This window comes from Xiphias gladius, chromosome 18 (genome assembly GCF_016859285.1).
Source record: "Xiphias gladius isolate SHS-SW01 ecotype Sanya breed wild chromosome 18, ASM1685928v1, whole genome shotgun sequence".
Taxonomy (NCBI): Eukaryota; Metazoa; Chordata; class Actinopteri; order Istiophoriformes; family Xiphiidae; genus Xiphias; species Xiphias gladius.
The window spans coordinates 25040924-25063584 of record NC_053417.1 but is presented as its reverse complement, the minus strand read 5'-3'; the positions used below and the strand labels follow the sequence as shown (position 1 = coordinate 25063584).

Here is a 22661-nt window from a genome sequence, read left to right as displayed (position 1 = left end):
ATCATTACTCATGCAGCATTTCACTGTGACACTCGGTCGAGATGGAGCTCATATTTAAACTAGTTCGCACAGAGCTGCAACGACTCGATATCCTCACTATGGATTCGTCTCCCGGTCGTTTTCTCCACCGACTGCCTTGTTTTGTAAAAACAGGGGGGATGCCCAAAGTGACACCTTCTGGGCGCTCTCGTGTCTGGCCACCAAAAAAAAAAAAAAAACCCCAAAAAACTCAGTATTATTAAAACCAGACTGAAAATGATGACCGACTTGGCAAAGTAGCCGCCAACTGATTTTCTCTCAGTCGACTCAGGGATAAAATCGACTAATCGCTTCAGCTCCTCCCGCGCATGAATTTTGCCGAGTAACCGAAACCTGCCAAATAATCGGAGTGCAGAGAAAGAAAGAGAGAAAGAGAGAAGAAGAGAAGAAAAAAACAACAACATTTACCTCTGAAACGGAAGTAGAGCAGAGGTAGAGAGGGGACTGGGAAAGAAAAACACTCCAGTAAAGTTTCGAGTACCTAAAAAGTTTGAACTTAAGGCAACGGTCGCGGGGCAACTGAGCAACATGTGGTTGTCAGACGGATGCTGATTGATTAAAATTCAAAGAGCAGAAAAGAGGAAAAACAAAAACAAACAAAAAACACTATGGCAGCATGAGGGTGGAAATCAACGCAGAAACCTGACAGCGTGGGGGCTTTGATTTCAGCAGCTCCCGGTCAGTCCATGTGACAGCTCATACGGCTGCACTGCTCCTCATCATCCTCATCCTCATCATCACCACCACCACCGTGGCCCGCTGTGGGGAACGACTGACCCAGGAGGCCGTGAAAAACGCGTACCAATCCGACGGATGCCCGACACCGTAACTGCAGTCCACCGCTTATCGGATCTCGGCACCGACGCGCGACGCGCGACGCGCATGGGGGACGAGACGCGCGGACAGACCGGCGCCTCGGATCGGCGAGGTGTGTCTTCGGAGCCCGGCGGACACGCCAGCCGTCGCCGAGGGCTGTGGCGGTCGTCCGACGGCTCCGGCGAGCAGACCGGGATGCGGCGGGAGTTTCCTGCTCTTACCTGAACCGGGGTGAATCTTTAATACAGTCTTCGAAATCCACCGTCATTTTCTCGGGCTGGGGGAAAGTTCTCGACGCGCTTAAAATGCGGATTTCATCTCCCGGGCGGGTCGAAGTAGAGATGCTAGTATCCGACACGGCGGTTCCTTCCCTCGGTCTCCGGCTCCGGCGGCGGCTCGCTCCTCTCCCTCAGTCCTCCCCCTCTGAGGCTCCGGAGCCGCTTCGCTCAGTACTGGACCCCCCGTGCCGCGTTCAGGGCTGCTCCTGAAAGCTCGGAGCTTTGAGCTCCGACAACCCGACGCACGACCTGGAGGGTGTTAACGTAAAACGCATTCGGCTGTTTTTGGAGGGAAACGGCGCTTTCGCTCCACCGCCATTACCGTGACCCCCTTTCAAGCTATCAAACGCCATGATTGTAGTTTTCTGTCAACCTTGTCGTATTTTGTGAGCAAAACGCTGCTTGGGAACATCAGGGTCAAACTCAGTTGCCCGTTTTATACAGTGTCCTTACACATACCTGTCATATATCTCTGTTTTGTTGAACCTACTGTAACAGGTTCGATCCTAATTTTATTGCATTTGGGTTTTTTTGGGTTTGATTTGTTTTGTTTCTACCTATTTGCTCGTCTCTTAAATTTTCAAAAATTTTGCACGTGCTAATTTATATATCATTCACTATTATCACTACCATTTTTCATTTAATTTGTCATTATTATTATTATTATACCTATTATTATTTTTATTGCACTTTTTTTTTTTTTTTTGTCCTTTTTCTTCTTTTTGTTTTTTTGTGTGTAAAGCAGTTTGAGCTGCAGCCACTGCCTGAACTGTGCTAAATAAATAAAACTCTTATTATTTTGTGGGCATCATTTCACCCTAAGAACGAGACTGTACAGTCAGTCAAGTCAAACTGTGTCTAATCAGCCCAATCTCACAAATCACAAATTTGCCACAAGGGGTTTAACTATCAGTACAGCACATTGACACCTTCTGTCAATGTGCAGGAGATCCCTCTTCCAGGATGGACAGACATGCGATAGATGTCGTATGTACAGAACAGAGCAAAAAAGCAGATATACAGAATGGACAGTCAGGACGAAAAGATTATAGATTGTAGACGTCGATGAAGAATATGATCTGGGAGGATGTCGAGCAATTTCCAGGTGCAGCCCAGAGATAGGACCTGAGCCACACGACCTCCTCTCCACCATGAAGACCTGGCAAGAGGTCAGAACTACAAAAACATACGAGAGGGAAAAAAAACAGACACATCTTTCTCGCCTCCGGGAGAATGAAAGAAACATGCAGAGGGAGAGGGAGACAGCGAGGAGGCTGGGACTCTTGGAGGACAAAGAAGCATCTGGAACGGGGCGCCGACAGCCAGGAGAGGGAGCGAGGACCCGGGGGCGGCCGGTGGTCCGGCACAGAGAGCCCGGGTGAAAAGGGAGGACAGGGAGGAGAAAATAGGGGGGAGGGGGGATTGACACACAGCCTGGACACTCATGTGCTTGAGGAAATAAACAACAGAGGGTCAAAGAGATGCTGTGGTTATCTAGGAGTGCGCAGTGATTGACACAGATCTGGAATCCGAACCAGCTGAACGCCAAGTCCCCATTATCCATCCGGTCTTAAACCCACGCAACTCATACTACTTTGTCTGAATAAACCATATAGCTTTTTGCGCAAGCTGTGGACCTGCGGTGTCTATCCTCTCAACCACCCACCTCTACAACTTCGATATGTCATTTACAAGTCGGTCGTTTTGCGAACTCGTCACAGCTCTAATATTTCCGACCGCCCGTGAACGCAGCACACGCTGACCCCCTCCTCTGCATGACAATGAGTGGAACGCTGACGTCACATTCCAACTCAATTTGAATGAATACAACCTGTTTTCAGACCGCGGTTTTTTTTTTTTTCCCTGTGCAGCGATGTCATCGGTGTTTCCTCCCGAGATTTAGTTCGTTTTCGTCGTTTTTCCACTAGAACGGCAAAGAAGAAAACATTAAATCTTCAGTCGCTGCATGTCTGCGGGTCAGCGTATAAAATCGCTCAGGTCAAGGCCCCCGATTGCCTTTTGGGGCCAGGGCTGATTGCCAGGCCCCAAAATGCCGCGGATTCACTCTTACATCATTTGGGTCTACATGACTGGATTAATCACAAAGTCTGTTAGAAATTTGCATCACTCGAGTGCAAAACTCGACTATGACTATGTCCTCCATCCTCCACCTCGTAACCTTGGTCTTGTAGAGTGACTCTGGGTCAAAATTTAGTTGCAAGACCGTCCTTGTTTTAGTCTACATTGTGATCCCTTGTTTCACGCTTGTGTTTGTCAAATAATTAACGCACAGAAAACCTTGGGCAAGGTGGTATTAACTGTGAGGCTGCAACCCACCATTACTTTCATTGTCCATACGTCTGACAATTACTGTCTATATGAATCCATGCACTGAGAATGAAAAGAATGAAAAACACCCATCATTATTTCCAGAAGCTCAAGTTGATATATTCAAATAGCAGTTTTTATGAGAAACAGTCAAAGACCCAAAAACGTTGTGTTTACTATCAAAGAAAACTAGCAAATATTCACATTTGACAAACTGGAACCAGTCCCTTTGGCGTTTTTGCTTAAAAAAAAATGACCTAACCTATAAATCCATTATTAAAATTGCTGCCAATTAATGTTCTGTCAAACGTCTAATCAATTAATTAACTAATCCTTTCAGCTCTAGAGTGCTGGTCGGTTTCTGGGTGCCTGGGGGAATGATTGAACTGACACGTATGGTGAGGGTCAACTGGGGCACCCGTGGAGGTTAATGCAGCCATGACCACGGGGGCATATTAATCTGCTGTGTTGATAATCATGTTCACTCTCGTTCTGTAATTCTCTGCATTTTGTAAATTAAAAAGGCAAAAAGAATTCTTCGAGCCTGAAATTTTTTGTTTTTTGTTCTTTTTTAGCTACATATTATCCGGAGAAGTGTGATAAAGGTACAACCCACAATAGTTTCCGTTTCTGCTCTTGGTTCTTGCCCCCCCCCCTGGATTCATACCAATCATCTTCTCAGACCTTTGGTACAGTATGGTACGTTCTCCATGTCAGATCATCAGGTTTTACTGCAGTGCAAGCTGCGAAATCTAGTTATTGTGTAAAAAAAAAAAAAACAAACCTGACTCACTTGAACGAATTGCTGGACTCAAAAAAACACATAAAAGAAACTTTTACACATTTAACACATCCTAGGGTTGCTATATCATACCACTTTCCCACGCAGCCGTTAAATGAGGGATTCTTAAGTGCATCCATTGCCCCAGCGAGGCTATTATTAATTCACAGGAAATAGGAAAGCTTGGAGAAAGAGCGCCTGCTTGGGATTTCACTGCAGGTTTTCATAGAGGGGCATTGTTCCTTCCTATCCGGGCTTTAAAAAGGCTGCAGCTCAGGCCGTGAATGGAGATGATCTCATCGGCTCTCAGCAGAGGTGTCTTGACTAAACGCCGACGTCATTCACTGAAATCTCAGAGGAAAGGCTTTTTTTTTTTTTTTTTTTTTCTATCGCCTTTTGGGTTGCCATGACATTTTGGACAGACATTCATTGCACCCAGAGGATGAACCATAATAACTTGTGCTCCCCTGACTTGTCCTTGACTGCCACCAGCAAAGCTTTTACATTTCTAGTGAAATATCTCAACAAACTATAACTTACTAGATGGACTGCCACAAAATCTGGCTCACACATTCACGGCCCACCTGGATGAAGACTACCGACTTTGGCGAGCCCATAACTTTTCATCTAGCGCCACCATGAGGTTGACGTTTGCGGTTTTTGACTAAAACGTCTGGGCAAGCACTGGACGTCCTGCCATGAAACTTGATACACACATTCATGCCGCCCTGAGGATGAATTTCAATAACTTTGGTGATCCACTGACTTTTCAGCGCATTTACACACTCGGAATTCGGACACTCAAATAAAATGGCAGACAGTAAATATAGTGCACTACGTAGTCGACAGGAAGTACTTTGGGACGTACCCATTATATCTGCTAAATATCAGCTTGCTAGCGTTGTTGTTGTGAGCGTGTTAGCATGCTGATCGAGGCACCGGTGTGTCTGAGCACAGCCTCACAGAGCTGCTAGCACGGCTGCACACTCAAAAATTCCTGCGTGTGCTTATCAGGCCACATTATAATTCGTGTGTCTTCCATCCTTGGATATCAGAGGAATATTATTATTGAATATATTAAACTTGTTTTAGTTCTGCTGGTGGTCAAAAATTAATTCCACCATCACCTGGGGATTATAAAACCACGCAGAACCATCACCAGCTATATGGAAGAAATCTGAGGTGCTAAAAGCAGGACACCCCCCCTCCACAATACAGTGGCCTTGCTTCTCGCATAAATGTCCTCCTCTGCTTTGTGGACCAAAAACAGCAATTTCTCAGTCTTTTGACCCCCCCCCTCCGTCATCCCTCCTTTCCCTCTTCCTCTTTGCCTCATCCCCGGTTCCTTTTACTAATCTGAGATCAAAGCACCGAGTGCTTCTTCATGAAGCTGTTGAGTCAGCAGTCTGCTGAACTAAAAGTGCACACTGCTGGGGAAACTTTAGAGCGAACTTGCTGGTGTGCATACTATATAATATGTATAGACTGTATAATCTTCGCCGTTGTGGATTTTACTACAGCAGCAGCAGCACATGGATCGTAGTACATGATCTGTAGGAGCATTATGGTAGGATGGTAAAGTCTGCTTTCATTAGATTGGGTATTAAATTGATAATTGAACCTGCCTTCTTTACCACAGTTTTTTTTTTTTTTAATCTCCTCCACTTTTGGGGTCGTTTTTGACTTTCAGCAGAAGCTTTTTCTAATGTGTTCATAATCAGGCCAGCACCGTAGCACAACGACTGGAAACGGGGGAACAGCAAGCCAGGTTCTGACCTACAGTAACAATGCGCCGAACAGCACCTCTAAAGCTCTAACTGCGGCGATTAAACAAATTCGTTCTACACGTTTAGTGTTTTAAGAGTGCCTTCGTCGGGGATTCAAAGTCTAATCTGGTTTTAAATCCGTTTTTACCATGCCAGCAGGCTGCCATCTAGTCATTTAAAGGATTGCCATGACATTCATTGTCCTCAGAGGATGAACCCATTGTGATTGCTGATCCCCCTCCTTCTCTTCTAGCTCCATCCTGAGTCTGACATTTTTGCTTTTTAGTTAAATATCTTGAAAACGATGATGAGGATTGATGTTGTTGTTTAGCATGTGTTGTTATAACTTTGCCGATCCCTTAACTTTTCATTTCGCACCGTCATCAGGTCAAATTTTTAATTTTTCCCAGTACTTTGATTTATGTGTATTAGCAAATGTTAGCATGCTAACACACTAAACTGAGATGGTGAACACAGTCAATCTTATACCTGCTAAACATCAGCATCTTGGTACTGTCATTTTGAGCGTGTTGGCGTACTGATGTTAGCATTTAGCTCAGAGAAGGTTTTCCAACAGAGAACAGCCCTGCATTAAAACAACACTGATTTTGTTACAACAAGCTGCTCTCCCCTGTCTACACTCTTTGTGCTAAACCAAGCTAACCCGCGGCTGGCCGTAGTTTCATACTTAACAGACTTGTTTGAGAGTGGTATCAATCTTCTCATCTAACTCCTGGCAAGGGAGCAAATAAATGTATTTCCCAGAACTATTCATAATTGATTTGGTAGGGTAGTCAGTGAGGCTCCGGGTCAGATTATGGGTCATACGATAACTGAAAGTGACTGTGGGATCACTTAGGCAGAGGCAGCCTGGCCATCTTACCGGTAATGGACTGTTCATGACCCACCTCCTGCTGCTTTGGTCTCCAACACTGTGTGACATCTACCGGGAGCAGCGATGAGGCCTCCACGCGCAGCAAAGCACGCACGGAAGGGAGCTGTCGACTCCCATTTTCGCTTCCATCGGCGGCCCCCTCATGGCAGAGACGAGCAGTACTGCAGCGTGGAATCACTGGGAGAGAGATGCGAGGGTCTCCGGGAGGATGACCTACTTTTGCTCCCATCTTTGGTCTGCCGGAGAGAGCCACGAGTCGCACTGCTGAGCACACAGCTTGTGACGTTATCCCTTTTGACTGCAGGTGCAAGGCTCTGACAAGCCACTACCAACGAGGCATGTGCAGATGCTAGGTGATTGTTGTGCTTTATGCATGCGTCTGTCTTCTCAGTGCCGGCTTACTCCAAAATGTATTCCCAAATCTATTCCAAATTAATTTTGAGCTCGCAATAGTACTGCTGCGCTCACACTGGAGGCAATGCACAGTGTGTGCCAAGTGTACTTAGAAGGTGGATGGAATTATAAAGCCCCACTGGCATGATCATAGTATCATAGTATTTGTGCGATACTGTCCATGCTTTTGACAGAGCTCTGCAGACGTCTCTATCCAGCATAAAAGAAAGAGATTAAAATTGAAATCTTTACGGAATAGTGTGACATTTTTGGGAAATGAGTGTATATGCTCTCATGCTACTTGTCTGGCTCTGTCTATAGGTACCAAAATCTGCCTAACCAGCACCTCTGAAGCTCACTACTTGGATCGTTTCCAGAGACAATAGCACAGTACAGGTACCAAATAAAGATGTATAATAATAATAATAATGGGACTAATAATAAAACTACTAATTATAATAATAGGGTGATTAATGATACTAATGAAACTAAATATAATAATATATTGATATAATCATAATGATTGTAGCAGTGGGTGTTGAGCAGGATCATGGGGGCAGTAGGTGGTTTGCAGTCACAGATCCAGACTCTGCAGCACCAGGGGCAGAAATACCTCCAGAAAGCGACAGGAGGAGAGAGGAGACAGATGAGGAAGCACAGAACTACGGGAGAGAGAAGAAGTCAAGTTAGTGATGAGCGATATGAATGCGTACAGATGGAGAGGAAGAGGAGGAGAGAGGAGCTCGGTGCGACATGGAAGGTCCCCCGGCAGTCTAGGCCTCTAGCAGCATAACTAGGGGATGGTTCAAGCCAAGCCTGAGTCGGCCCTAACTAGCTTTATCAAAAAGGAAGGTTTTAAGCCCACTCTGTTGTTGTATATCTTTTGTTTAATCCACGCAAAAACTCTAATTTTAAAAATGGCAATTCACAGAACCAGGCTAGCTGTTTCCCCCCATTTCCAGTCTTCATGCTAAGTGAGTCAGCTGCTGGCTGGAGCTTCATATTTACAATTTACCAGCAAGAGAGCAGTATAAATCTTCTCATCTAACTCAAGGCAAGAGAGCAAACAAGTATTTCTCAAAATCTCAAACCATTTCTTTTAAGATTTCAATTTCAATCTCTTCCCTTTATGCCGAATAGAGACGTCTGCAGAGCTCTGTCACTTCTGCTTCTATCATCTGTTTCCAATGTTTAGTCTTCGTTTAGTTGTCTAAGCAAATGTTCACTCAATCCACCGAGGGAAGCGCAGGCGGATTTGATGGGTATTTGAAACCGGCCCTACAGTTGCTTGTCAGACGGTACACATATGCAACCAGTGGCGGGGCGGCACGAGTAGACATTGCTTCATTTCAAGGGGTCAGAAGCCAAAAAGGGCTGGCAATCACTGAACTAAAGTAAACTGCCTGTTGTGATGGTAATAACACTTATTTTAATAACATAAATTCTCGTTCTGCAAACTGGGTCACATCCACAGACCCTTCATACGTGACCTTCCTGAGTTTGAAACTCCCGTTACCAGAGGCTGTTTGCAATCATGCTAACAACACTGCTGACTTATTTAGCAGCTCTGTGCAGCTAATGCCTGAGCCCGAGTGCTTCTCTGCCCCTGCAGCTCTAAGCATCGCTCCTGGGTGTCAGCCGCCTCCCAGCATCAGTTCCACTGCATCACTGCTGCTGCGGCAAAAAATAACCTTGGGGGATTTTTATGATTTTAATTTTACTCACAGCAGAGAAGACTGACACCACTTTTTCCTGTCTGCACACTTGATATGAAACTGTAAGCTCTGTCCAAAGGTCAACAAGACAAGTCTAACAAACAAACAAACAAACAAACAAACAAAAAAACAACAACAACTACAAACAAAATTTAATGGAAAAATTGAAAGCTTTAGCTGATGATGCTGCTAGATGGAAGGTCAGGGGATTGCCAAAGTTCAAAACAACCATAAACGTCACCAAATTACAAGTTAATCCATCCGACAGTTGTCAAAATATTTCACTAAAAGACTAAAACTGTCAAGCTCATGGAGGCGCTACAAGGAAAAGTCACGGTATGTCCAGGACAGAAAGACAGACTGACATTGCCCTCCATAAAGACACAGCGCTTTCTTATGGCTAAAAAAACCTACAAAAACTGAAAGGTAAACACGACAAATTGTGGTTTTAGGAGATGCACACGTATCTAATTAAACAAATGAGATATGTGACTTAATCAGTGAGCTTTATACTGTAGATGTTGGTAAGCAGGATTTTTTTTTTTTTATTACTTTTGGAAAAAGCCAGGCTAACCCTTTTTTTTTTTACCCTGTTTTCAGGTTTTATGCCAAGCTCAGCTAATCACTTCCTGGCTATAGCCTCATTTTCAGCTCACAGACAAGGGACTGGCATTGATATTCAGATCTAACTCTTGGCAAGATAGTGAATAAATGTATTTCCCAAAAAGCTGAACTACGTATTTCTTTAAAGTCCCATCCGTTTTTTTCCTTAGGTGAGAGTCACATCGCTGTCACCTTATTGTCATTGAGCATGTCAATCTTCAACAACATGCGGCTCTAATAAACAGACTCTCTCTGGAGCAGCGAGTCATTAGAAGTTTTGACCTTGGCTCCATTGTGTGCTAATCGTGTTAGGGTAAGCCTAATTGCTTAAGGAGTCGCAGGCTTTACAGCCCAAAGCCCCTCAGCACCGCAGGCCCAGCTCCTCATCCACTGGAGGGCTCCCTCAAAAGGCTGCTGTTCCTATCAGCGATTCCTGTGAGGGAGACAGTGACGGGATCCCATAAAGGAGTGGAGAGGGTGAGTACTGGGTCAGAGCTGGAACAGCTGGCCTGGAACGGAAACAAAGGAAAGTACTTCTCAGGAAGCATGTTTCACTGTGTCAGCCAGACTAGTATCAAATATTCAGATACCCAAAAGCGAATCTAAATCCTCACCGCAAGGTATAAGGAGGACAGGGACCAGGGTCATGCAGGGTTGCAGGGTTTGACTGCTGAAAGTGACTTTACATCATTACTGCAGCAAAGCAGCTGACCTCTTCAGAAAAGTAATTATATGGCAAATGCTGTAGCCTGAATGTAGCCTGTTCATCCAAATCTAGCCTGTTTAGCAATGACAAATAACGCCTTTACGAAACAGTTTGAAATTTTTTGCGCTTTGACACAACGTCAGCATGCCAACATGCTCAGAACAGCAATGCTAACACGTTAATGTTTTGCAGGTGTAATGGTTACCGTGTTCACCACATTTAGCGTGTTAGCGCGCTAGCATTGGCTCATTAGCACCAAACACAAAGTACAGCTGAGGCCAGTGGAAATGTCATGAGTTAGTTTTGAGATAAACCAAAGTATTGGACAGACTGAAAACCGGACCTGACGATGACGCTGGATGAAAAGTCAAGAGATCACCAAAGTGATTATGATTCCTCCATGAATGTTTGTACCACATTTTTATAGCAAACCATCCATGAAATATCTCATTGAGACACTTCTCACGAAACCACAAACATCAACCTCATGGTGGTGCAAGAGATAAAGTCAGAAGATCCCCAGCGTTATTAGGATTCATCCTCTGGGGACCACGAATGTCTGTTTGGGGTTTCATGGCAATCCAGTCCGACAGTTTGCCGAGATATTTCAGTCTATACCAAAGTGGTGGATTGACTGACATTGCAATCCCTTGAGCTACTAGCCGCTAGCATGGCTAAAAATGCAAAATTCCAAATGTAATACCTTGAAATTTTACATTGCAAAATGACTACGGAGGCTTTGTGAAGCACATGGGCACATGTAATGTAAAGGTTTCTGAATCAAAAAGGATATTTGGTATCAGTCATATTATCATTAAAACCAGTGGACACCGTTCTTTTTACTGTTTTAAAAACAAGGTAGGCAGCCAATCAGCCATTATGTTTGTTCCTTGCAAAGCTTTCAATGGCTTATAAATCGAGAACTGCTAATAAAGAAAAAAGTATATAAAGTAGGGATTATTAATAATGCAAGTGACTGCTCTTTGGTTCTAAGGTAATTGCCTGAGTAAGGATAAACCAACGAACAAGAAACCGGGAGTGCTTTATTGTGTACACTTGGTTTTACACACCTTGCAGTGTCTCAGCCAGCACATTTTGTTCAGTTCAACTCTTCTGCTCGACAAACATGTCTGGCCAATGAAGGTGAACATTTGTTTTTCTGTGCACATTGTTTTGGGGGAAAAGTAGGGCAAGATAAGCTGCAGGCTTCTTACATCCCCGCCCACCGAATCACAACACACACTGATAAACACACGCACACACACACACACACACACACACACACACACACAATCAAATGAGACTGGATACATGTGAGCTATAATAACTTCGCTATATTATCAGCAATCATCGTGCAGGAGTAAGGTGATGTCTGAGCACATGTCCTGGTCTCAGTTACATAAATTTTGCAATATCTTTGGTGGAATGATGCCACGACCTCACATTAGTCTTTTTTTTTTTTTTGTTGCACCATACAGTACGATGCCTTTGGACATCAGAGGACAGTTTTAATATTAAACGATGACAAACAAGAGATCTGAGCGTTTGGGACTGAGACAGCCTCTTCAATCACTGAGGCTGGTGTTGCTAGGCAATGAGAGAGGCGGGGATGAGGGGGATCCTGCAGATGATCAGTGGAGGTGCATCCTATTGTCTGATGCCTCACATGCTTACCACGGCACACAAAGTCCACCTACGTGTAATGTCCGCCCACACCACGGTACCCGTACCAAAGTCACTATGAACGCTGATTTTACAAGGTACTTTAGATTAAGATGAAAGATACACAATGGTCCGCTTTCTTTTTCACACTTTAAACCATGTTAGCAGCTTGGCTCTAGTGACGGGGATGCCAGTCTGTTAGTCTGCCACTTTGGTTCAGACTAAAATATCTCAACAACTACTGGATGAACTGCCCTGAAATTTTTGTACAATTATGGTGCCCAGAGGATGAATCCTGATGACTTTCATTCAAGTGCTACCTGACTTCTCATTTATATGTATATGTATCTATCTATATATATATATATCTATATCTATAGATATAGATATATATATAGATATAGATATATATAGAAAAGATGTGGGGAGTAGAGGCAACAGTGGTGCCAGTGGTAATTGGAGCACTGGGGGCTGTGACCCACAAACTGGGAGAATGGCTCCAGCAGATTTCAGGTACATCATATGAGGTCTCTGTCCAGAAAAGCGCAGTCCTGGGAACAGCTAAGATACTGCACTGAACCCTCAGACTCCCGAGCTTGATGAAGACAAGGGAGATTTTATATATATATATATATATATATATATAAAATCTCCCTTGTCTATATAACTCCTGCATTCATGTGTAAGCAACATTTTATTTCTGAAGTTGATTGGGTTTTTAATCATTTTGTATAAGACAGCAATTAATTAATGATTATTTTCACCATTCAATGATTGATTATTTGAGTTGTAAAAAAAAAAAAAAAAAATCAGAAAACAGAGAAAAATCCCCATCACAGTTACCCAGAACCCAAAGTAACTCCCTCACAATGCTTGTTTTGACCGAACCTCAAAATGACTAGGAACAAATTAAAATTATTATATGTTTTAAAAACAAAATCAGGAAATTCTCACATTTGAAAAGCTGGAACCATGAAATGTTTGTCTTCTGGTACATGGAAAATGTCTTCTCAAAATAGTTGACAGTTCATTTTCTGTCAATTGATCTATAATTTCAGCTGTTTTCGTATAGTTTAATCCATAACACATTATTTATAAAATCTTCATATATTCTGTACACAAAAATCTTAATTTGTATAGTAACTGAGGCAGTTAGATAATGTAATGCAGTAAAAAATACATTTCCATCTGAAATGTAGTGATGTAGAAGTCTAAAGTGTCATTAACAGAACATACTCAAGTAAAGTACAGGTATCTCAAATGTGGACTATGAAAAGCATTTGAGTAAATGTACTTAGTTACATTCCGCCACTGCCCAGTTCCACAGACCGGGTGGGGACTTCACCGAGTATTGACACACAGACTCACACATGGCTGGTTTTGGTCTTTTTAAAAGGTTTTAGTGACAATTAAAGCAAAGGAAAAACATAAATATTCCCCCACAGTTTTTACACAGGATAGAAAATAACGCAAAAGAAACATAAAAAAAGCACCTGCAGATGCAGGTTCAGGTTCAGTCCCTTCAGATGAGGTTTAGGGTTGTACCTTACTGCTAACACAATGCTGCCACCCCGTGGTCATTTCGGACAAGAGCACTTCGAGCTGCTGAGACGTGATGACGTGTGACGACCGTCCTCCAGCATCCTCTCAGCCGGCTGGTGTCAAAGGAGCTCAAGTTAAACCCTTTTTCTTTTCCTTGTGTCTAACTCTGAGAAACACACAAAAGCCGATCACGTTGATTATCAAAAGAAGGTACAGACTCTCGAAGCTATTGTGACAGTTCGTGACTTACTGGCCGAAGCGCTGCTGGTGTCACTGTGACGGAGCGCAGTCACTTCATCTGTTGTGACCGCGGGCCTCGCTGCTCGTAACAGGTACTTAGGTACATGCTGAAAAACAAGAAGGAAGAAAAACAAAAAAGCAGAAACAGTCACGATAATTCACAGCGCTACCCACCAACGTTACGGAGGGTTATGTCTTACAGATCACAAGCAAAACTGACAGATTTCCTTTGAATGAAACAATGAAACTTGAAAGTGCCTGGGCAGTTTTCTAGTAAATTGGGCTTTTTATGTTTATGTTTTTGTTTTTTTTATGCTGCCTTCCTGCAAAAAAGGTTTTCCTCTTGTGGGACAGTAACGATCTGAACCAACCAGAAATAAGAATGAAAAAAAGGATAATAAAGCAGCTATTTCTTTGTTGTTTTTATAGAATATTTTGCCTTTTTTTTTTCCTTCTGACATATGCACAGATCAGAATTTTTCTCTCCCAATACCTTATTAGCGGGTATCTGCTGATACAGATTTTCGATCCTACAACAGCTCCCTCTTTTTCCCAAACTTTAAATCTGTGTACCTCACTGTCTGGAATTCATTGGAATTATTTTTATATAGGGTAAGTCCAAGTGAGGCCAGGGATTGCTGTGGCACTCAAACCTGAGCTGGAGGATCACTGTGACTTACACAAAAGGCAACCGATAGCAAAAAGACTGAATTTTGTTGCGAAATGGATAAAGAATCAGTATTTCATGTGGATCAGTTCTGAGTGGCCAATACTTGATCAACTCAATAAGGCAACTATCAGCCCTGTTACTGATCCGGCGTGTTGGAGCATCCCTGATTTTTTTCGATTTCACATTTTACAGATACAAACATTCAAGATCTCTGGCTTTGACCCTGCAGGTGTCACCTTGAAAAAGAATAAAGTGGAATGTAAACTGACATAATCTCTCACTGAAACACCGATGCGTGGGCTGCACGGAGATGTTCCTGAGTGAGACATGCCTACAACATACACAGGCTCAACGATGCCTACTCAAGTGTGGAGTGTTAGTCACTGCGAGCCACCTCGAGCTGACACTCGAGCTTAAAAACCAAACTTACTAGCCTACAAAGAGAACCTAGAGCTCTGAAGAAGATGATATACGCCTCTCACAAGCAATGAAAACGACAAACCTGGGGCCATCTGACCCCCCGACCCCTGCTTCAAGGCCAGGTACAGTATATCAGAAGCCGCAATGAATTAACATTTACACAAGCGGAGGCGGCAGCAGTAATGTTAATTCAAGATAAGCCCAACAGGGCAACGAAGCCTTTTATCAGACGGTAACCACAGACACCAGTAGCTACCCTTGTCTCTCCTACATGCAGCCAAAGATTATGCAAATGTGTTTGCAGACGGCTGACTGACATGGCGGGAAGGTTTTTTCGTACACCGCACGAACACAGTGAATGTTTAAGAAAACCATTCGGCAAGGCAGGAAATGTGGTTAAGTGCCACAGCGCTGCACATACAGTGATAAGGGTTGTCTTGCACACAATCTGTAAAACAAATGAAACCTCAGACAAGATTTTCACTCCCTGATGATTGTTTGAAGAGTTTTGTTTTGCCCCATTTACTCGAACAAGTTAATGGCATACTTCAGGATGCTTACTCTAAATGAGTAACGTGCACGGAGGGAGTTAATGGCATAGTTGATTTAAAGCATATTTTGTTTTATTTATTTTAGAGAATACAAAGATTACGTTCAACTCACGGAGCTAAGCATCTGTTTTCTGAAAAAATAAATACCCCTTGATCTTTGAAAAGCCCGGAAAGTAGTTTAATAGCTCGTACCGCTGTTCTGAAGGTATTTCCAGAATCCTCAAAGACTCCTCTAACCATCTGGAACGAAAAAAAGATTCAGGGCCAGATTTACTAAGACTTATGCGCCTGTTTTTCAAGATGCCTTCTGCCCCAAACAAATGTGCTGTACCTCTGTCCTCATTGCATACGCATTTAAAGTAAGGAGGTAAGTTAACAGAGGCTGATTATGTATTATGCTGGATTTAAAAGGGGTTACGCTATTTGCAACTGTCTGTTTTGTTGGGAAAATTCTCCACCTCTAGAAAATGAGGCGTAAACATAGCGCAGATGAGATTTACAAGAGCCACGAGGTAGAAAGTAGAGGGAAAAGAAAGATGCGTTGAACATAGGCTTGAAAATAACTATATTTACTATAACTTTTGTTCATGAGCTGTTCCTTTTTTTTCTCCACACTTAACTCATTAATAATTTTAATGGTGGTTGATTTTTGTTTCATTATTGAACTTTGCTCCAGATCTACTCTTCATCCCCACAAGTGATTTTCCGCTGACTGAAAAAAACTCGTTCTCCTCGTTCTACCAGCTCGTTTGCGATTTTCTAGTTTTCCTGAGCGCACCTGCTTTTTTTTAAGAGTGTACACAACTGTTGATTCTGGCAAACCAACTACTTTTGATATTTCCCTGATAGATTTTTTTTTTTGAGCCTTATTATTATCTTCTTGCATGGTCACCTCTTCGCTCCTCGCACTGACAGAAAACTCCGCTTCGATCTACATTACAACTGTTAGTCAGCTCTGAGCCCCGTGTGAGCTCTTCTGTGAATGAACTGACATTGAAATGACACCCAGCTGCCCAAGAAACACGTAATAGCCGAGTGTCCATTTAATTTTGAACCCTTGCTATGTGAACACTATGTGTTAAAGGGCTATATCTCCCACACATTTATTTCAATACTGACGTACACCTACTCAGATTAAAGCTGAGACCTGGCACTTCAATGTAGTGTCCATTGTTTTATTTTAAATTGAATGTGCTGAAGCTCAGAGCCTGAAGAACAGAAAATGTGGAACTGTCCAAATACTTACGGTCTGGACTCTACGTGTGCTTTTGGCTGAACATACTTCAGTATTATCATCCATATCAACACCACTTCCACCTCCACCTGCTCCATCCGTCCCCCTCTCTCTCTCTCTCTCCCTCTACCAGTTGCAATCCCGTCTGTACCTTGTGTGTATTTTGTGCATTTCTGATTTGTCTTATAGTTCATGTCCTTTTAGTTTCCCATCAACATGTTTATTGCCCTTGCTAAACATTTTAATTTTAGGAGTAATACTTTAAGTAATAGTACCAGTTTTTCGCAGGCGGAGTCGGCCAAAGAAAAGATTTTGTAGTCGAGACCACTACATTATCATTTCTTTTCGGAGTTAATGACATCATAGAAATCCCACCTCTGAAGTGATGTTACTTTCTATTACTTCATATTTTCATTTTAAAAGAAGTTTGAAGTTGCTGTGTGTCATACAAAATGAATAAACTGATTTTTCTTTTTTTTTTCATGCAGCAAAGAGAATAATTTTTTCATCCAGATGGACAGAGGTGTCTTTAAGGGACACTGGCAGAAAAGTTGTAAGCGTTGTTAAACGATTTTCTGGAATTTTCAAACAAACTGGGGCAGGGCGACACAATACACTGGCAATAATGATGTTTTGGTCATGTTGTTGAGCCCTAACTGAAAGGTTTAGTTTACTGTACTACAAACTCCAACAGCGTATATGTACACATCTTGTAAAGCCAAAATGAGTTGGCAAACTGAAATGTATACAACAACAACAACAGATTTTCACATACTGAGAATGGGGACCTCTGCATTTTAACCTCACGCTGTCTGGTAAATAAACACGATAGGCTGTGTAGCGTTAAACTGACCCAGGAGGTCGGCGGGCGAGGATCAGGATTGCTGCTGGTTCTGCTCTGGACCCTGGCGCTGTGTCGTCGTTCAGTAGAGCTGCTAGGATGATTTATGGTCGAGGGCCGAAGGCGGCTGCTGGTAGATGCAGTTTCATCAACTTCGGCTAGGAGGTCTGTTAGTTCTCCGTCGCTGATCTCCTCCTCCACCATGGAGTCGTCTGTGCAGGGACAATTTCACAAGAAGGAAAACCGAAGTATCTTGTAATTATCGATCCAAATCTATTCCTGTGCTTTTTAATGGTTACTATTGTAGTAGCACCATTGCTGATGTTTTTGAACAATTCCACCCATCACATGAAACTGTTGTTAACCTACTTTGGCCACATTTATATTACCACAACATTTATATTTCTGCATGTACAGTAGTCTATTTTACAGTGGCTGAGAGAGAGACTACAGGCAGTCGTTCTCTACTTCCTTCTCAGATTCCAAAAAGAGAGCAATTTACAAATACCCCCCCCCCATAGTAAGGGTGAATATATAGTGAATATATAGTTCTGGCTCCACAATGATGGAATGAGGTGACCACTGAAGTCAAGACTGCAGAGTCAACAGAGCCCATTTTTTTGGACTACATTTCAACAACACTTGCTAACACTTATATTTAAAAAAATAAATAAATCTCTGACCACCTGCGCTGTAGCCCTGGACATGTCAAATCAAATGAATGTATTGTGATGCAAGAAAAGTCTGTAGAGGGGCAAAGTTACATCTGAGCGGCTGGATGTGAAGAGAGATAATTACACAAACCCGTGCATCCTGGTGTTTGAAATAACTCCATCCAAAGTCTGACAGAAATTGACACCAACCCAAAAGTAGCCTAACGCACAGGCAGAAGTCTATTAAGTTAGTTTCCCTCTGCCGAACATTTGACTGAGTCTTATTACTGACCTGCTGCATGCAGATGTGGATTTAAAGTAACCAGGTTATTACAGCGCATGTAAAGACACTGACTGAGGTGAACTAAAACCAGTGGCTACCTAGAAGACAGGAAAGACAAATCTACCATGTGCTTTGGAAAGTGGTTTGCAATAATGTGACATACGCATGATGTGTATCAAATGGGGCTAGAATACGCAATGACACCAATATGGTCCATTAAAGAAGGGCTTAAATGCCCACAATAAGTTACTGTGCAAAACATGATAAACAGTAAGTAAAAAACAGTTTAACACGAGTCTGTTTTGGTGACAGGAACCTACTTAGAGTTGTATGAAAAAGTTTGAGCAAATTATATATTTTGCTGATTTTTGAAGTAAAAATAAGTAAATACAACCCCTGCGGCAAACAGACATTAAAAACGGCCCTTTCTTCAAATGTTAATACACTGTTACTTTGTATGTCATGACCTAAACAAAAAAAAAAAAAAAAGGAAAAAAATTAAAAACTTATCGTGGCCTGTGCAAACATTTGGGCACTCTCTAAGTGAGTGCTTAGAAGATGTCACAGCTTGCAAACACTTCCTGTAACCAGCGAAGAGTCTTTCTATTCCTGATTTGGGTATTTTCACCCACTGTTCTTGAAGATCACTTCAAGTTCTGAGATATTTTTAGGCTGCCTTGCGCACACAGGATGTTTAAATTCTACCCACGGATTTTCAGTGATGTTCAAGTCGGGGGAGTTTGGGCGTCATTCCAAAAATATCAGCTTGTGTCTCTTAAAGTGGTTTGTGGTGGATTCTGAGGTCTGCTTTGGATCACTGTCCATTTGTTAGAGGCCGGCCTCTTATCAGTTTCACTTTCTTGACTGACTGCAGGACATCTGCATCCAGAATCTGCTGATACTTCGTGGAATCCATTCTTCCCTTTATCTGTGTTTCCTGTGGCACCGGCTGCTGCCACACAGCCCCAAAGCGTATTTCCTCCCCCATGCTTTACAGCTGGCAAAGGGGGGGTTGCTAAGTACTGACTCAGTAGAGTGCCCAAACGTTTGAACGTGCCACAATTATTTTTTTCAGCTACTTTTTAAGTTCATTAAATAAAAAATAAGAGTGCATTAACATATGTAGAAAGGCACATTTTTTAATGTCTGTTTGCTGCAGGGGTGGAATTTTCTTCTTTTCACTTAAAAAATAAATAAATGACTAAAATCAAATAACTACACAGCTTTACCTGTATGTTGAGGACTGACTGCACACTCAGGACAAATCCAGTCACCTTCAGGGCCTGTGTTTAATGACGGTGTCAAGCAGTCCATATGATACCTGGAAACATACGGTAAAGCCACTGCTCTGTGATGAACTGGCCTTAACTTGCACAACTGAAGATGACATGACATTTAAGTCCAGGTATTCCATTCAGTTAGTATGGGGTTTTTAAGCAGAATGGGTTTTGGTGATACAAAACAACAGAGACCACAAAGACAACAATAAGGGCATCTGGGGGTTGAATCATGACAAAATTAAAAATCTGCTGAGGCAATGAACACCACACAATATTGTGTAACTTGACGAGTGCAGGAGTACAGTGACGCCCTACCCTGAATCACAGTGTACGCACACCAGCAGCCGGTGCCCCCGGTCGCTCCGTCCACATTCCTCACAGATAACAGGATCGCTCACCTCCTCTTCATCATCGGCGTGCCTCCTCTGTGCCCTCACTTTGATCTGCAGCAACGCAAACCGGTTCAGCTACCGGCGCTGTTCACATACAGCACGTCCAAATACTCTGCAGAAAGCTTCCTTCACGCGCCGCAAATAATCACCTTTTTTTGAATGCCCCCTCCAGGACGCTGCCTCTGTTCGATGAAGTCAAAACTGATCCGATCGACCGGGCAAGTGTTGGCTGTCTGAGGTTCAGGACAGAGCGACGAAACGTTTAGGTTTCAAAAAATTTCTTCCCTTGATGGTGATGCAGCTAAGCTTAGTCAAAGAAATGTTTCACAATTTCATTCACACGTTGTATATAGAAAAGGACGGTTACTGTAATGTACCAAATGCATCTCAAATAGGGCTGCAACTAATGATTATCTTCATCATCGATTAATCTGCTGTATAGCTGAAATGATTAAGCGATTAGTCGATCAACAGAAAATTACTCCCCAAACGTTCTGATCATTTATATATCGTTTGAGTCATTTAAATGATTTATAACATTTGCTAGTTCCAGCTTCTCCAATGTGAGGATCTTCCACTTTTCTGTGTGTTATATAATTGTGAGCTGAATATTTTGGGGTTTGGACTGATGGTCGGAAAAAACAAGCAACTTGAAGGCATCCCATGGGACTCTTGGAAATTCGACTGGACATTTTTCACTGTTTCCTGACATTTCAAAGTCGAAAGGATTAATCAGATATTTGAAAAAAAAATAAATAAATAATAATAATGATAAATATATATATATATATATATATAGATTATTCTATAATGAAAACTGTTAGTTGCAGTACTAATCTGATAGTTATTTTATAATTTTTTTGACAGTGAAAAATCCCCATCACAATTTTCCCGAGCCCAAGGTTACGTCTTTACTTGTTATGTTCAATGCACAGTCTAAATTCCAAATATGCTCAATTTACAATGATATAAAACACAGAAAAGCAGCAAATCCTCTTATTTAAGAAGCTTCAGCCCGAATCACAAATACATTTTGGAAAAACATCAAAAGACATCAATATGTCACTGTGTCTTCTTTTATGTCTTTAAATCTTTGTCTTAAAACTACTCAAAAGAGGGATAATTTAAATTGTTATGAAACACAAATAAACATGTTTGACTTTTGCCTTTTAAAAAAAAAAAAAAAAAAAAATCAGACTTGCAGGGTTTTGGCTTGTTTTTCTCACCACACAGCTTAGCTCAATTCAAATAAAGCTTAATTACACTTTTATAACAATGTGTCATATTATATAAGCTCATCATGTGTTTTTTATGTAAAGAATAAATGCGTAACGAGTGTAACTGTAGCTCACAAAGAGATGTAGAAAGGTGAAAAAAATTTAACACTTACCTGTAGAGAAGTAGAGGTAAAAATCATCATAAAATGTAAATAGTCAGGTAAATAACACATACCAACAAAACTGTAAGAAAGAAAAATGTACTTTTCAAGCACTGGTTGCCAACCTGGTATATAAGAGTAATGCTTTCATAAGCTTGTACCAATGTGGAAATGTGGTTCCTTTGTTTTGTTTTGTTTTTTACTTCACTATACTTAACCGGATGTCTCTGTGGTACCTTCCCGGGGGCCACGGTGCTTACACTGGTGCTTACACTGGTGCTACACTGGTGCTGCCACAACAACCTCTGAGGTCTGCTTGTACCTATGATGGGACCCTCCAAAAAGTTAATATACCTACCCTGGTACTATCTGTACTACGAAAACCGTAGTAGGTGCCACCTTAGTACCACAGTACCGTTCTTATGGGTTGACGGAAAATATCATTTCCGATACGAGTACCCGTGGTTGAAAACTGACACGGTTAGCTACATAGGTGTGGCGGGTGAGGCGTGTGTTTACCTGGGACCACTGGAGGATACATTCCAGGCAAAAGACATGCCGGCAGTTCTCCAGGGAGGCCACCGTTTGGCGTTCAAAGTGACTCAGGCAGATGTAACATTTATCTGCTGTGTTTAACGCTGTGGACTCATCCATGAGTACCGGACAACAAAGCGGCTGTTAAGAGGAGATTTAAACGCTCTTACCACAAGACACACACGCCTGATATAAGATGTCGTTTAGATACAGTTAAAGCAGGGCGAATGGCGAGTCTCTAAACTAAGCCAAAAAAAAAAAAACCCCATCTACTTTTAATAAACTATATCTTGCATAAAGTTCACGTTCCTTCGGTTTGTTGCGCCGCAGTTTCCCATGAGCTTTTAACAGCTTGTTAGCTAGCTTAGTCGGTAGCTAGCTAGCTAGCAAAGCCCATTCTGAATACGCCCCTGAAATACAGTAAATACATACATTCATACAATGTTGAGTTTTTGTTTTTGTTGGCTTTTGACCCGGCTAGTGTTTCAGCTTATATTGCATTAGAGAATTACAAGTCACTTGTTCGGTGAAACAAGAAACAGCTAATGGGACCTTTGAGCCCACAGACATACTTCCGGTCCCATTCCTTCAGGATAAAAGGTGTCAAACCACAGCTATTCTAAGATTTCTTTCCTTTGTTTATTCATTCGTTCAATCGTCC

General features: G+C 42.3%; 2 protein-coding genes across 6 annotated transcripts in view; both read right to left on the bottom strand.

Moving 5' to 3' along the window:
• acap3a (ArfGAP with coiled-coil, ankyrin repeat and PH domains 3a) overlaps positions 1-1310 on the bottom strand; it is an 86328-nt gene extending 85018 nt beyond the window's left edge. For all 3 annotated transcript variants that reach the window (XM_040152803.1, XM_040152805.1, XM_040152806.1), the window contains exon 1: positions 1077-1310. In XM_040152803.1, coding sequence (XP_040008737.1) covers positions 1077-1123 — 47 coding nt within the window. In that variant the 5' untranslated portion in view covers positions 1124-1310. The remainder of the gene's footprint in view (positions 1-1076) is intronic.
• A 12024-nt stretch (positions 1311-13334) lies between these two features.
• LOC120803629 (PHD and RING finger domain-containing protein 1-like) lies at positions 13335-22597 on the bottom strand. Of its 3 annotated transcripts, none has more exons than XM_040152290.1 (8): positions 22187-22597; positions 21986-22141; positions 20238-20321; positions 20012-20139; positions 19646-19737; positions 17493-17692; positions 13775-13871; positions 13346-13690 (listed from the first exon to the last, which is right to left on the bottom strand). In XM_040152290.1, the coding sequence occupies exons 2-8, from the start codon at positions 22118-22120 to the stop codon at positions 13659-13661; spliced, it is 768 nt and encodes a 255-aa protein (XP_040008224.1). In that variant the 5' UTR covers positions 22121-22141; positions 22187-22597; the 3' UTR covers positions 13346-13658. The 3 variants fall into 3 exon arrangements, with proteins under 3 accessions (XP_040008225.1, XP_040008224.1, XP_040008223.1); XM_040152289.1 differs by having other exon boundaries at positions 22433-22597; XM_040152291.1 differs by lacking the exons at positions 21986-22141; positions 22187-22597 and adding an exon at positions 21479-21948 and having other exon boundaries at positions 13335-13690.
• Positions 22598-22661: the final 64 nt, after the last annotated feature.